The following is a 15,777-nucleotide window of genomic DNA, read 5'->3' as shown; positions in this document are numbered from 1 at the left end:
ATACAAACATACGGTAATTGACAAAGGAACCAGAGGTCGAAATGAGATTTTTTTTTAAGCAGGAAATTGTTATGTCAGGAGGATGGAAGCAGGTTCAAGAATAATTTTCAAATGGTAATATCTCAACTTAGATGCCAAGAATATACTTGAACAGGGAAATTCGACAGGCAATTGGGGAAAAGCGGGGGAGTGGGTTTCTTTGGTTCTTCTGTGCTGTACATTCCTATGGCTCTCTTGGCTAGATGAATACATTTATCTGAATAAACATAGACTCAATTTGTTTCACATCAGTTTTGCAATATAATTTACTGAGGAAAGAAATTAAGAAATTGGTGGGGTTGTAACTGTGGAAAGTCGAGCAGAATGGGTTAAGAGAAATTATGTTTGAAAATTTTAATACTTCTTGGGTGGCACGGTGGTTCAGTGGTTAGCACTGCTACCTCACAGCACCAGGATCCCAGGTTCAATTCTAGCCTCAGGAGAATGTCTGTCTGGAGTTTGCACATTCTCTCTGAGTTTGCGTGGGTTTCCTCCCACAGTCCAAACTGTGCTGATCAGGTGAATTATCCTTGCTACATTGCCCATAGTGTGAGGTGCATTAGTCAGAGGGAAATGGGTCTGGGTGGGTTACCTCTTCGGAGGGTCGATGTGGACTGGTTGGGCCGAAGGGCCTGTTTCCACACCGTAGAGAATCTAATCTAATCTTTGTGAAGTTGAACAGACAAATGGTTCCAGAGGATGAAGAGAATATCATTTGATAATGTGTTTCACAAGAAACTTACAAACAAGTCAGAATGCGACACAAAAAAGAATAGAGTAGGTCAGACAGAAACTGTTGAATAGAAAATGAAAGGTTAAAGGGGTTGCGCAGATTGAAGAAAGCTTACAGTGGCGTGCCTCAGAGAAAGGCAACGAGTCCACTTTTGTTGATGGTACATAGAGACGATATAGACTTTGCAACTGTGATCACGATACTAATATTTTTAAAAGTAGGGACTTTGGATAACAGCCAGGAGAGTTTTACTAAACAATGGAAAACCAAGTAAGTAACAGAGGCAGCTAAATTATAGGTGTATGACTTTTCCAATGCTGAGAGGTCGTTTCCCCTTGTGGGAGAGTCTATAATGAGAAGATAAAATCTCAAGAGGCAGGGATCACCCATTGAGAGATGAGGAAGAAATATTATTTTAAAGGGTTATGAATCAGTAGGACTCTTTACCTCAAAGGATTACAGAGATTGGGTTATCTAATGTACTTAAGGCTAAATGCTTACTTCTGCTTCTGTCTTATTGTGTATTTTGGGAAGAAAAACAAGGAATGAATGTATAAACTAAAAGGGATACTATTAATTAATTTAGTGGTCACACTTAGAGAAAATGTGAATGCAGATAAATGAAGTCATAGAAAGGCCAGTAATATTGTGACTTTTGCAAACAGGGCACATCTGGATAGTAGCAAAGAAGTAATAAGACATTTTACAAGGCTAGAACACTTTGAAATTATTAAGGGTATATGTGGACAATCCATTATTGAGAGGACATTAAAGTTTGAGACTGGTTACAGAACAGGAACAAACATAAACTATTCTGGCCCTTGAGCCTATTAAATCATTTAGTACAATCATATTTGATCGGTGACCCAGCTTCATATTTGATATAATGTGGGAGGTTCGTATCACATCCTTCAATATCTGTCAATAATTAAAAGCTGTCAGTTCTAGATTTCACCTTTATCACGTTTATTGCTCTTTTTTTACCCAAACAGGTATACCTTAATGATTATGTACCTGGACTGTAAAGGCTCTTTAGATCACCAATGATTTTGTCTATCTAGCATTTAGAAAGTATTCTTTCAGTAACTCCGAAATGAATTAAACTCACAATCACCAGCTTACTCACAATGTATAGATGATGATGATGATTGATTGATTGATTTACAAGTTTTGTCCGTTTGCTCAGGCAATATCCCCTTGCAGTGTTATACTTGTATCGATGGCACTTATGTTGCTGCCTATCTTTGTGTCATCAGCAATTCTGGGCACATAACTTTCTATCTCATCATCTTAGTTATGAATAAAGGTAGTGAAAAGTTACTGTGCCAAACACAGAATCTTGTAGAACATCATTAGTCATACCTAACAAATAGGACACCTGTTCATCAGCCACATCCTCTGTCTCCTGTCGTTCAGCTGATTTGCTAACCAGGTCAATAATTTGTCTTTGAATGGATAGGTTTCAATTTTAGGTAACCATCTTTTGAGGGCCTTTATCCCACAATTTCTGAAGAATCTGATAAGTAACATTTATCAACATTCAATAAAAGCACAATTACTGCGCTTGGAATCATAAACCAAAGAGAAAATGCTGGAAAATCTCAGCAGGTCTGGCAGCATCTGAGAGAGAAAAGAAGCTGATGTTTTGAGTCTAACTGACTCTTTGTCAAAGCTTCAGGGAAAACAGGCCCAGCCTATTCAGCCTGTCCCTATAGCTCAAAGTCTCTGACAAAGGGTCAGTTAGACTCGAAACGTCAGCTCTTTTCTCTCCTTACAGATGCTGCCAGACCTGCTGAGATTTTCCAGCATTTTCTCTTTTGGTTTCACTTATCAACATTCCCCTGACCAATACTTTAGTTACTGCCTCAAATATTTCAATCTGATTCCTCAGACATGCCTTAAGCTTCTTAAATCCACAATGACACTCTTTGAAAATATTCAATGTGTGCAGTCACTTTATCCTTAATTTACATATTTAAGTTATTTCCCCTACAGCAGTTGCAAGGCCAACTGATGTAGAATTCTCTGGTTTTTCCCCTTTCAACTTTATTAAATATCAGGATAACAAGCGGAGTTTCAAAGATTTTAATTAGAGTCATCGAATCATAGAGATGAATAGCACACAAATAAACCCTTCATATCAATTTGTCCATGCCAACCAGATATTCTAAATTAATCTAGTCCCTCTAAACCCTTCCTATTCATTTACCCATCCAGATGTCTTTTAAATATGGTAATTGTATCCGCCTCCACCACTTCCTCTGGCAGCTCATTCAATGCACGCATTATCTTCTGCGTGAAAAAGTTGCCCCTTAGGTCCATTTTAAAAAGATCCCTCCTCACGCTAAACCTATGCCCTCTAATTTTAGATTCCCCTCACCTGGGGAAAAGACCTTGGCTAACCTCTGTAAGGTCACCCCTCGGCCTCCAATGCTCCAGGGAAAACAGCCCCAGCCTATTCAGCCTGGCCCTATAGCTCAAAGCCTCTAACCCTGGAAATGTCCTTGTAAATCTTTTCTGAACCCTTTCAAGTTTCACAATATCTTTCTAAAGTAGAGAGACCAGAACTGAATGCAGTATTCCAAAAGTGACCTTGTACTCAACAGGACCTCCCAACTCATACAATCAATGCACTGACCAATAAAGGCAAGCATACCAAACAATTTTTTCACCCCCTTGTCTATCTGCGACTTCACTTTCAAGGATCTATGAACCTGCACCGCAAGGTATCTTTACCATCTACAATGTTGTTACCTTTGGCCATTAAAGCTCTGGCTTGAAAATCACTTGGTCTATTCTTTAGTAACCTAATGTTCTTTATTAGTGATTCTCATTTTAATTTTGTTGAGTTCCTGTTTCTAATTCAATATTAGTTTCAGAATTTTATTTTCATACGGAGCCTTAAATTTCTCTATAAAAACTACAAGATTATAGCAATTCTATATTACTGCTTCATTGCAACCTTAGTGGACAGACATCAAAATGTCAAACATTCAATAATAATAATAATAATAATAATCCCAAATTCTTTTCTCCGTTGTGAAGTAACTCTTCTTTAAATAAGTGCCTTACTGCCTTCATTATTTCCAATTCATCGTCATTCAATAAAACTCCCCTAACCTCAAGTTACTAACATGATACACATCTTAAATCATAAATTTAGGACGGTAAACATGTTTCATTTAGTAGGATTGCCTTCAGCTTTTCAAAGGCTATTTGGCACTGTGATGACCAGGCCATCTCTGCCTGTTCTCATAACAAATCTGATAGAGGTACAGTTGATTGAATAAATTTGGGGTTGAAAATGTATTGCTGGAAAAGCTCAGCAGGTCAGGCAGCATCCAAGGAACAGGAAATTCGACGTTTCGGGCATCCTGATGAAGGGCTTATGCCCGAAACGTTGAATTTCCTGTTCCTTGGATGCTGCCTGACCTGCTGCGCTTTTCCAGCAACACATTTTCAGCTCTGATACTCCAGCATCTGCAGACCTCACTTTCTCCTGAATGAATTTGGGCACAATGTTATGATTAAAGCCATGAATTCCCAGAAATATTAGTTTTAGGAATGGGGAATTACACAGTTTGGCACTTTAACTATGATTTGAATCATAAGTCTTTAATGTAGTTGGGACATCTTTAAATCTGAACGGCAAGACTTGGCATTGTTCCACCAAATGAGTTATATGAATGATATCTCTTTAACTTTAGTTCTTATTGGTATTTAACAGTACTCCCTCAAGAGACCAATCTTAGAAAGAAGTGAGGCATGACCATCCCTACTAATACAATCTTGTAATGGAGGATTCCACTATAAATTTGCTTTCATTACTGCATTATTTTTCTCATCACTACCTTCCACAAACCTCCAAATTTTACTCTCAGAGCTTCGTATAGTAAAGGTACATAATGAATATGTTATACATGCATCATATTTATTTCCAATCAATTCAGGCGTGTGTGCGTACACCTCTGGAGCAAACAGATCTTGAACCTGGACCTGCTGGATAATGAGGCTGGAATACTACCATTGTGCCACAACAGCTCTAGACTACACCCTAACCAGGCATGATCTGGATGTATGGAATCAGTGCCAATGCAACACCATTCATATCAGTTAATTTTGGATAAACAAGCTCAATGGAAACACTAATGATGGCACAAACACTTTGTTTCAAACAGGTTCATTCTCGACAGAACAGGTTTTCTGCCCATTCTGTCACCTTTGCCAGTGAAGCTTTTACATATGTTATTTTGTACTCTTCTGAGAGTTTTTCTGGAAACATTATCATAGAATACAATATCAGAATCCATCTCTTTGCCTCAAAACTTAGTGCCTAAATCTCCTAAGATGTTACAATTTAACTCGGCCTCTCAACCCGGTTTGTCTCTTGGAACTTTCATCCAAATTTTCTGACATTGTATGAACACAAAAATATAAAAACTGCAACACATCTGGAAATTAGTATAAACAGTTGGTGCCTGAATAAAACAAACATAATCTCCTTTCTTTAGATCTTTCATTATCTTGTTGATATGATGAAAACCATTTTTATTTTGCCATCAAGCCATCATTCTGGGGGAAACAATGCTCTCTGATAATGCTACTGCATTAGTAACTTAGAGACCTAAGCTCATGTTTCTCGGGCTTTCGGCTTGAAACCCATAAAGTCAGAGAAAAAAAATTGGTGAAATTTGAATTCAATAAATTCTGGAATTAAAAATGAAACTGGTCCCTTGGCCAACATTGTAAAAACAATTCTCATGAAAATCTATCTAGAGCTACACATATCCTTTCGGGAAAGAATTCAGCCTTCCTGACTCAGTTTGACCTGCAAATCACGCCATAACCACAGCAATGTTGCTGACTCGTCATATTCCTTTATATGATCTACTCAGCCACAGCCAATCAGTCCAGGAGCAACTCGACAATGGTCCTCACCAGAAACACCCACACTCATACAAAACTAAAGCATCTCTTGGACCAGCACCATCTTTCAAAGTCTGCTGTGAACCTGGATAAGCGCTGTCAGTGTGGAACTGCCCTGCACAGTTCCTGAGATTTGTCCCAAACTTGGCAGGGAGAAAACTTGACTTCCAGTATTGTGGCAGGGTCCTGGATGAGATGGTAAACAGGCAAGTTATCCCTTTGCCCCAGGAATGGCAGAGAAGGCTACAACAGTAGACAATGCCAGCTGGTCTGAAGTAGCCATGTGGTTCAGTGCAGTCTCAGTGTAGGAATAGCCAGCAATGTATAAATAAGAATGACCTTCTCCATTCCACCAGTATAAGTACCACCACCTTCTCTTCTGACATCTCACACTCACTCAATCTCTGCTACTGTACCCACATCCCACCAAGGCTGATGCTCAGCCACTCCCACTACTGCCAATAACACCTTCCCAACTCGCTGTTGCCCACCTCAATCACCGAAACCACCAACCCTGCATGCTCTCTGTGAAACCTATTTCCTTGCTTAGGACATCTCCCACAATACATGCCTCTCTACCATTCCAGAAGAAAAACAGCCCTCATAAGGGTGAAAGAGTCAAGACGGGTGGTGGGCTGCCTATCATTCAGCTCCTTACCCCAACCGAGGACTGGATGCTGAATTGGACTATCTCAGGGTGCTTACTGACTGTGCCCCAGCCCCTGGACCGGTATTGGAGGCAGCACTGGATCCCTGTATTGGGACCCCCTGACCAAAGGCTGTCTCCGTTGATTAGACCAAAGATTGCTGACAGCCATGATAAGTTTGGTGGCTTTGTGCCTGTGCTAAACAGCTTGGCAATACAGCAGTATCGTGAGCTCAGTATCTCTGGCTCGGCGGGGGGCAAGGGACAAAAAGGCAATGCAAGGCAGTGATGCCGTTAGAATCCAGATAAGTTCAAAGTGAGTCAGCACCAAGAGAGCAACTGAACAACCCAGAGATTCATCGTGGTTCAGTCCATGAACTTGTTTGCATGACCCTGATCATACACAATGACAGTTACTGGTGCAACTTGAAGTGCAACATTGAAGAGCAGAAGTGAGGTGTGAGTGGATTGCAGATGGCTCTTAAAGGCTAGTACATGTGAGATACCAATGTCCATGAGCATGAGGTGCATGTGACTGGTTCCTATGGCATATGCTTGGGTGTTAGTGCCAGGGTAGGAAGTGTTTGGGCTCTATGGCCGTACGTTCCCACTCACCTGACCAGCCGTATTCTTCTTTGCTTTTTTTTTGGTTTTGTTTCTTCCTTCCTCTTTTGTACCTTTTCTTTTTTTTACATCTTTTCTACTTTTCTGTGACTGTGATGGAGGAACCTGATTATGAGAGCCTGCTGCGGTGGTGGGAGTATGATGGATCCAGATGCCCGTTCCTTGTGGCCATAGCAACTGCGGCTTTATCAAAGGCTTCATTGTCGGTGGGTCTGGTCTGTTCCTCCTAGCGACAGTGCAGTGGCTGTAGCAGTAACGGCCTGGTGGTTCCTGTTTATTTCTCAAGGCTGTGGTTTCAGACAGCGACTGAGATGGCAATGGCTTGCGCAACGGCCTCAGCATCAGTGACTTGGTGGGTCCAGTCTGTCCCTTCTGGCTGTGGCAGCAAGGCAGCAGATTTGGCATCGGCTTCAGCAGCGGCAGCGCGGTGGATCTGGTCCGCAAATCCTTGCTTTAGCAGCCTCGGGGCAACTTCAATGGCAGTGTCCCGTAGCCTCTTCAGAAACCCAGGAGCCATCGAGGCAACAGGAGATTAACTTCGTCCTAACTTTGTCTCAAGAATTTCTTTAGATATTTTCTGTAATTAAAATGGCGCTGAATTGGGGCGGCTTGTACACATTTGACTGTATTTACAAAAATACAAGCGACAACAAATTGTTATTCTATTCGATATAGATCCTCAGGGACTGGTGGTGGGTTAAAGTTGCCAGTTATTTGCCGTGAATTCCACATCAAGAATTCTCAACATCTATTTTGTTTTAGAAGATAAAAAGCTGATTATTAATGAGGTGAGTTGGGCCATTAATAAGATATTTAACAAACCATAATCCCCTTCTCTTGACAACTCATCACTAGCCAGAGAAACTCGCCTTGCTGCCCAGCAGATGCACAGAACTTGCGGTGAGTTGGCCTGATGACAAGACAGGTTTTGTCAGACTCCCACCACAAATCTTGCCATAGACCTTGATGTTCAGACTCTGAAAAGATTTTGCCATATACCTTGGCTTGTGTTGTAGCTGGACCTTTTGGGTAAACAGTTGCAAATATAGGAATCTGTATTTTATGGGTTTCTGCATCAGGTATAACTATCAAGTGATTTTACCTCATGCGTAACTCAAGAGTAGTGCAAATGATTGATGTACTATGCATACAGCAAAGTTTCAGTGTAAATCTGCCATAAATCAGCTATATGTGAGTCTTCAGCTCAGGATAAAAAGGTAAAAATGTGTGACTCAACTTTTGTACAATAGTTATGTCAAAACTTTCCAGCAAAATCTTGATCAATGCATTCTCAGAGCAGAGATTAAGAATTTTTATTTTCATGTTCTGAAGAGTCTATCTCCTTTAATCCAGATAAAAACATTGTTACAAAATATATAACTTTAACCACACTGTCAGTTCAGCAAATTCCAGGACATCTTCACCAATATCCAGCGAGTTGTCTTCTATGTCCATGTGTACACTGCTGTATGTCATACAATTCTAACATTTTCCGAACAAATCCAAACACAAAATTTGGATTTAACTCTTAACATTTAACATTTAACACTTTAATAAGGACTTATTTGCTGAAATAATTACCTTACCATTTTAAACACTAATGTTTTCAACACATAAACACTACTTCTTTGAAACAAGTTTGGTCAGATTTACTTGATATATTGTGTGGTTGTAATTCATAAATAATTTTCCATCTTACATAGATTCACAACTTGGTTCCATCCTGAAAACAAGCCAGAATGAGTTCAGTAATCAATGCTAATGGAGCACGTTTGTACAGGTACCTTCCAAAGTCGAACAAAATTAGTGGGATTTGTAGATTCTCACTTAGCCTGACTTGTTTTTCTGCTATATTTACCAGCCACTTGTCACTTTAGGAGACATTCATCATATACAGCTTCTCTCCAGAAATGTTTGCCTGTACTGTGATTGTAAATATTCACATTCTGGATTAGTGGTGCTGGAAGAGCACAGCAGTTCAGGCAGCATCCAAAGTGCAGCGAAATCAACATTTCGGGCAAAAGCCCTTCAGCAGGAATAAAGGCAGTGAGCCTGAAGCATGGAGAGATAAGCTAGGGAAGGGTGGGGATGGGGAGAAAGTGGCATAGAGTACAATGGGTGAGTGGGGGAAGGGATGAAGGTGATAGGTCAGGGAGGAGAGGGTGGAGTGGATAGGTGGAAAAGGAGATAGGCAGGTAGGACAAGTCTGGACAAGTCATGGGGACAGTGCTGAGCTGGAAGTTTGGAACTAGAGTGAAGTGGGGGAAGGGGAAATGAGGAAACTGTTGAAGTCCACATTGATGCCCTGGGGTTGAAGTGTTCCGAGGCAGAAGATGAGGCATTCTTCCTCCAGGCGTCTGGTGGTGAGGGAGCGGCGGTGAAGGAGGCCCAGGACCTCCATGTCCTCGGCAGAGTGGGAGGGGGAGTTGAAATGTTGGGCTACGGGACGGTGTGGTTGATTGGTGCGGATGTCCTGGAGATGTTTCCTAAAGCGCTCTGCTAGGAGGCATCCAGTCTCCCCAATGTAGAGGAGATCGCATCGGGAGCAACGGATACAATAAATGATATTAGTGGATGTGCAGGTAAAACTTTGATGGATGTGGAAGGCTCCTTTAGGGCCTTGAATAAAGGTGAGGGAGGAGGTGTGGGCACAGGTTTTACAGTTCCTGTGGTGGCGGGGAAAGTGCCAGGATGGGAGGGTGGGTTATGGGGGGCGTGGACCTGACCACGTAGTCACGGAGGGAACGCTTCAGACTCACTGCCTTTATTCCTGATGAAGGGTTTTTGTCCGAAACGTCGATTTCGCTGCACTTTGGATGCTGCCTGAACTGCTCTGCTCTTCCAGCACCACTGATCCAGAATCTGGTTTCCAGCATCTGCAGTCGTTGTTTTTACCTTGTAAATATTCACAGTTGACTAAATATATAAAGTCTCATTCACACAGAGTTTCCTTCAGTTCTTCTGCCCACAGCTCTGATCATTGGTATTGAAGATAACGTTCAGACATTTTGAATGCCCTAGGACAATATCCAAGCTCATTGCTGTGTCAATCTTTATTATCAGATGTCTTTTCAAAAACAGGAGTATGGGATGACAATGTCACTGAAGGAATGTTCGGTTTCTCATAATGCATCCTCCGCCTTCGTGCTCATGCAGGTGTGAATCCTCCTGGAATAAACCGATAATTCTCCTTTGTGCTTCTCTTGGCATTTTCCCCAGTGTTTACTGAAGAATGAATTGCACATCCTGAGAAGCAAACATTCCTACTGCTCCTTCCTCCTCTTTCAACGACTTCAGCAGTGCATTCACTTAGCTAACTTCTGCAACTTCTTAGTCATCTCACTCACCCCACCAGCACTGCCCCTCTGAATTGTTCAGCAAGATCCACAATGAATACCGCTCTTTGCATTTTCTCCGAGGCCATTTGCATAGTCACAAAAAGCCTTCATCAACATTAACAGGGCAACACAGTGGCTCAGTGGTTAACACGACTACCTCACAGCACCAGGGACCCAGGTTCGATTCCATCCTTGGGTGGCTGTCTATGTGAAATTTGTACATTCTCCCTGAGTCTGTGTGGGATTCCTTTGGGTGCTCTGGTTTCCTCCTACAGTCTGAAGAATGCAGGTTAGGTGAATTGACCATCCTAAATTACCTGGGATGTTCAGGCTAGCTGGATTAGCCACAGGAAATGTGGGGTCACAAAGAAAGGGTAGGAGTTTTGGATCCCCTTCAGAGGATTGGTGTAAATTAGGTGGGCCAATTGGCCTGCTTCCACACTATAGGGATTCTATGATTCGATTATTAACCTTATCTAAATGACTATATTAATGCCATGACTTTGGTTTCAGATTGCCTCAAAGGCAGTAAATACTTGACCTCTTATGGAAGTCATCCTAAACAGCTTTGTTCACCCAAATTGATGGAACGGAGTTTTAATCTTGATCGTGGTGTAACCTTAAATCTCTTAGGCTCTCTCCTGCTGCTCTGATACGCATTCAAAGTAGAGTATCATCCCATGCTTCAAACAGTCAACTGTTGTTACTGACTGACCAAGCTGTCCCTTAGGTAACCCAAATTCCTCTCAACTTCAGCCTGTGTACTGAATGACATTTTCCTTGATGATTTCAAATTCTATCTCAGCACCTTTGTCCTTGATTTTCTTTCTAATCACACCATAACCAATTTAATGTTATTTACTCATATCCTGCCACATTTGCTTCCATTCACAGTGAAATACAAACTATTTACCTTGAGATTCTGTCCCCACAAATTGTGAATGGTTTCATTTCTTACCTTTCAAAACTGATATCAACAACACTTCCTCAAAAAACAAGACTTAACTCCACTATACTTGAAATATTACCATCAAATCTCCAACCTCCCATCCTCCCTAAAATCCCTGAACAATATAATGCCTTTCAAATCTGTATTCAGCCATCCTACAACTCCACTCTGAATCTCTGAAATCAGGTTTCCACTCCACCGATTTCATTAAACTAGCCCAGATTAAAGTTACAAATGAAAAGTTGTTACAATGCAACAATAATTCTCATTATGCCAACTTTGCTGTTGTCTTTGACCTTGTCAGGTATACCATTCTCCTCCAACATCTCTCCTCCATTATCCAGCTCAATCGACAAATTTACCTATTTGTCCAACTGTTGCCAATTTTGGTAACGTCCTAAAGCCCTTTAAATGCTCCCCAATTACTGCACACCTAAAATCTCTGGTCTTCCAATTCTGGCCCAATGTCGATCTTTATTGTTACCAATCTCTAGAACTCTTTCTGCAAACAGCTCCAGCCTTTCAACTCATTTTCCTTTTATGACATCGTCAAAAATTATTTGTTTGAGCAAGCTTCTTCCTGTTCGCTGCTCCTCACGCTTTATTCTTGTCCAATGTGTTCTAATTATCCTTCTGCTTAGGTACATGTTCCTGTGTTAAAGGTCCTATTTAAATACAGATTATTATTACTGACATTGCAAATTTCTTTCTTCAGTCAAGCTGCAGTCTCTACATGAAGTGTTCCACTTCAGATTTTGATGATATTTGTCAGTTTTGAAAGTAAATCTGTATTTATCAAAACTGCTTTTCCATTCTGGAGTGAAAGAACCACTACATGAGGTTCCAGATAAATTAAATGCTGTTCTGAGTCGTTCCCTAATCTATGAGGATTACTGAAAAAAAACAAATCCAAATTAAACCAAGTAAATTGTACTGCTTCACTCTTTTACTGCTACATTATCTCACTGCTTCTTAAGTTTGTATCATTCTTTTTCTGGAAGGCACAAATATTTTGTTCAGAGTAAAGCAACTTTTCAAAATACAGCAAATATTAAATTCCAAATACTTTTCAATTACTAACCTCCTAATCCTGGTCTCAACCGATTGTCATAGCCGTCCAAGAGTCGGTCAAGAATTCTTGTAAAGATAGTGATGTTGTCCCTTGCTTCATCTTCCACTGAACCAGGTTCCCCTCTTCTAAAACAAATTGTAAACACTGAAATTCAAAATCTGACCAGTAACTTCCTGCAGTCATATACAACAGAGTGTTGCATGTTTAACTAAGGATTTACACACAAAATGTTTTAATACCAATTTAATGCAGCCCTGCTACCACAGACACCAGAGTCAGGGGTTATGTGACAAGAATAAGATCTCTCTAGCCAAAATTAATGCAATACATAATAAAAATTAAAACGTCAAGAGAATATTTCTTTGTTCATGTTTATAATAAAATTGTAAACGTGTGTTTCTGAATTTTTCTACAAATGCTACACAGATAAAATATTTCTCCATGGTCATTTCCCTGAACAGCACCAGCACAAAACAAACCAGTCAGACAGAGTTAGTTTCAGAACATCCAACATGAGTGTAAAGCATGATTGTACAATGATTTAGTGAATTTAGAAACATTTCTTTTGTACTTCTATTTCGAATGATTAGTTTTAGGTTTGAAACTCAGCGAGGCAAAAGCAATTCAAGGATGGTCTTCAGTTATACTTCAAAGTAATACTTTTTATTGCATCTCATACTAAGTACAACAAGAAATGGTAATCTTGTACCAGCCTCCTACAGGTAGTTATATTAAACAATCAAGAATCTATTTTCTTTAAGTATTTATGTCCGTATGTTCAATCTCTTTCATTCCAACGTCATACCAGACTGTGTGAACTCCGCCCACACAGTAGTATTTATATGAAATGGGATGCAGCATTAATGCTCCAGGGCTCCATTTCCTCATACAGTGCTAAAGACAAAGTTCAGTTTACCTTTCCCAAAGGTCCCCAGTTTACCTGACTGACATACTCAGGTCATCGGAAAACATAGACCAGGTTCCTACTCGTAACAAGAGATGCTGTATAATACAAATAAATAGATTCTAACCATAGAAAAATGACAATGCATATTAACCTCTTCTTGTTAAAATTCTAACCTTCATCTAAAACTCTTGAAAATAAAGTTACCAGTAATCTTACTGGACCAGAGAGAAAAAAAATCGTATTATGGATGGAGCGGAAAGATATATAGTACTGGGGAAAGAGTTGACTATCACCAGTCCTCAGAATACAATGGAGGTGATCTTTTTGTTCCTCAATTCCTTTAGTTTTCTGAGCTTTTCCTTCAGGTTGTTTCTAATAAAGAACAATATGTCTGGCCATTTGTTTCTGCTAATACAGCAGCCAGAGAGTGTATTTGTATTTCGTTATGAATATTTAGTTGAGCTTCAAGACTCACAAAAACATGAGCTGGACAGGAGTCGACTAAGGCAAACTGAGAGTGTTAACTTTGTTTGATTAACATTTTATGAGGTAACAGTAAATTATTATCTGTCTGATCTTTTTTGCCAATGTCTGAATGTTTACTTGAAGATTAAGAGGTGTGAAGTGGGTAAAGCTTCTTTTACAGATATTACAATGCTCCTATTCACTGACACGTGTGTAGGATTATAGGAGAAAAGCAGATTTTTGATTGTTTTCCCATCACCATGTCTTGCCATTGGTTATGTGCATAATGCATATTAGGGAAATAAACCTGGTGAAGACATGGTGACCATGAAGGGTGAGGGGGGAGGGGGCATGCTGCATCAGCTACACTTACTTTTCAAACGGTTTCCAAATCTGGCCAGTGCTTCATTATTCTTCTGCAGGGCAGCCCTGACTCCATGAAAATTGCAATGGGGCTGTGAAATGTCTATTCCAAAACAGAACTGGCCAGGTTACAAGTATAGACAGTCAGCTCACTAACTGTACTCTTATCCTATGCCAGTGAAAACTGATATTGTGGAGAGTCCGAAAATTGAGTACCGAATGCCAATTTCAAATGAACCCTGACTTTACCTGATTCGGCAAAGATCTAGGCCATAGTATTTAACCTGTTGTTATTCCAGATATCCTTCATGTGCTACTTTACACATATTACCTTAAAATGTATTGGTTACATAAAAGTATTTAGACTGGTAAATTTGCATTTTGTTAATGCTTATTTATCTTGAGAGTTTATTTCCTTATTTCTGCTTCCATTTTTTTATTCTAATCCAGTTTCACAGTTCATTCCATATGTAGGGTTTGCAACCTTCAACCTACTAGCTCTTCAGTCTTCTGAATGAACTTGTTTAAGTTTCTGAAACATTTAGACAATATAACATACTTTTCCCTTCAAAGTGTCCCACCAGTTTGGCAGTTCATGGAGAAGCCAACTTATCCTTTGCCAATTACAAAAGAGAAATCAATACTCCTCAAAAGGATGCAAATGACTCTGTGCCAATGTGTGTACCCTCCCCCCACCTTGTCTCAGTCGGTTCCCTCAACTCAGCACCGCCCTCCTAACCTGCAATCCTCTTCCTGACCTCTCCGCCCCCACCCCACTCCGGCCTATCACCCTCACCTTGACCTCCTTCCACCTATCCCACCTCCATCGCCCCTCCCCCTAGTCCCTCCTCCCTACCTTTTATCTCAGCCGGCTTGGCTCTCTCTCTCTTATTCCTGATGAAGGGCTTGTGCTCGAAACGTCGAATTCTCTATTCCTGAGATGCTGCCTAACCTGCTGTGCTTTGACCAGCAACACATTTGCAGCTGTGATCTCCAGCATCTGCAGACCTCATTTTTTACTATTCAGAATAATGCATCAACTTACTTTCATTCAGAGTTCCAATGTATTAAACCACCTCAATTGACATATGCCAGTGACAACAAAATCTGTTCTACACACTAAAATGCTACCACTTAAGATTTAGAACGTGCAACTCTTAAAGTGAACCTCTTAACACTTAGCTAAAGTGGCACTTCAGCAAAACCAATTTAAAAAGATTTGCCTCTGTCATGTCAACATCAGAAAATGAAACTGTCTTTAATACTGACCCAAGTTTCATTCATGCCTGAGCTACTATTTGCCAATCAATTAATGTCAAAAAGAAACTTGTTGACTTTAGCATACAATTCCTATTCTCTCAGCTAACAGAATTTGACAGGTCTACTGATAAATTTCGTAATTATTGTCAGCATAACTTCTGGTCTGCTATCTTCTATTCCACTTTTACAGCCTGCTTCCAAGCCCATTCCAAAAGGAACTGTAAAATTCCAGTCAATGTCAATTGTGAGCATTGAGCTGAATTTCAATAAAACAAAGAATTGTGGATGCTGAAGATCTGAAACAAAAATTGAAATTGCAGGAGAAGAAACTCTGGATTCAAAGTGTTATCTCTGCTTTTTCTCCACAGATGCTTTCAGATCCGCTGAGCTGAATTTCAACATTCCTTTAAGTTCAGCTGATCCAAATTACCATAGTATGCTAGAACTGCTCTACA

General features: G+C 40.3%; 1 protein-coding gene across 1 annotated transcript in view; it reads right to left on the bottom strand.

Annotated features, from left to right (window-relative positions):
* LOC132819485 (gamma-aminobutyric acid receptor subunit alpha-2-like) overlaps window positions 1–15,777 on the bottom strand; it is a 247,772-nt gene that overhangs the window by 154,042 nt on the left and 77,953 nt on the right. The window contains exon 3 of the mRNA XM_060831021.1: window positions 12,337–12,452. Within this exon, the coding sequence (XP_060687004.1) occupies window positions 12,337–12,452 (116 nt within the window). The remainder of the gene's footprint in view (window positions 1–12,336; window positions 12,453–15,777) is intronic.

Source organism: Hemiscyllium ocellatum, chromosome 1 (assembly GCF_020745735.1).
Source record: "Hemiscyllium ocellatum isolate sHemOce1 chromosome 1, sHemOce1.pat.X.cur, whole genome shotgun sequence".
Classification (NCBI taxonomy): Eukaryota; Metazoa; Chordata; class Chondrichthyes; order Orectolobiformes; family Hemiscylliidae; genus Hemiscyllium; species Hemiscyllium ocellatum.
This window is presented reverse-complemented; position numbering and strand designations above follow the sequence as displayed.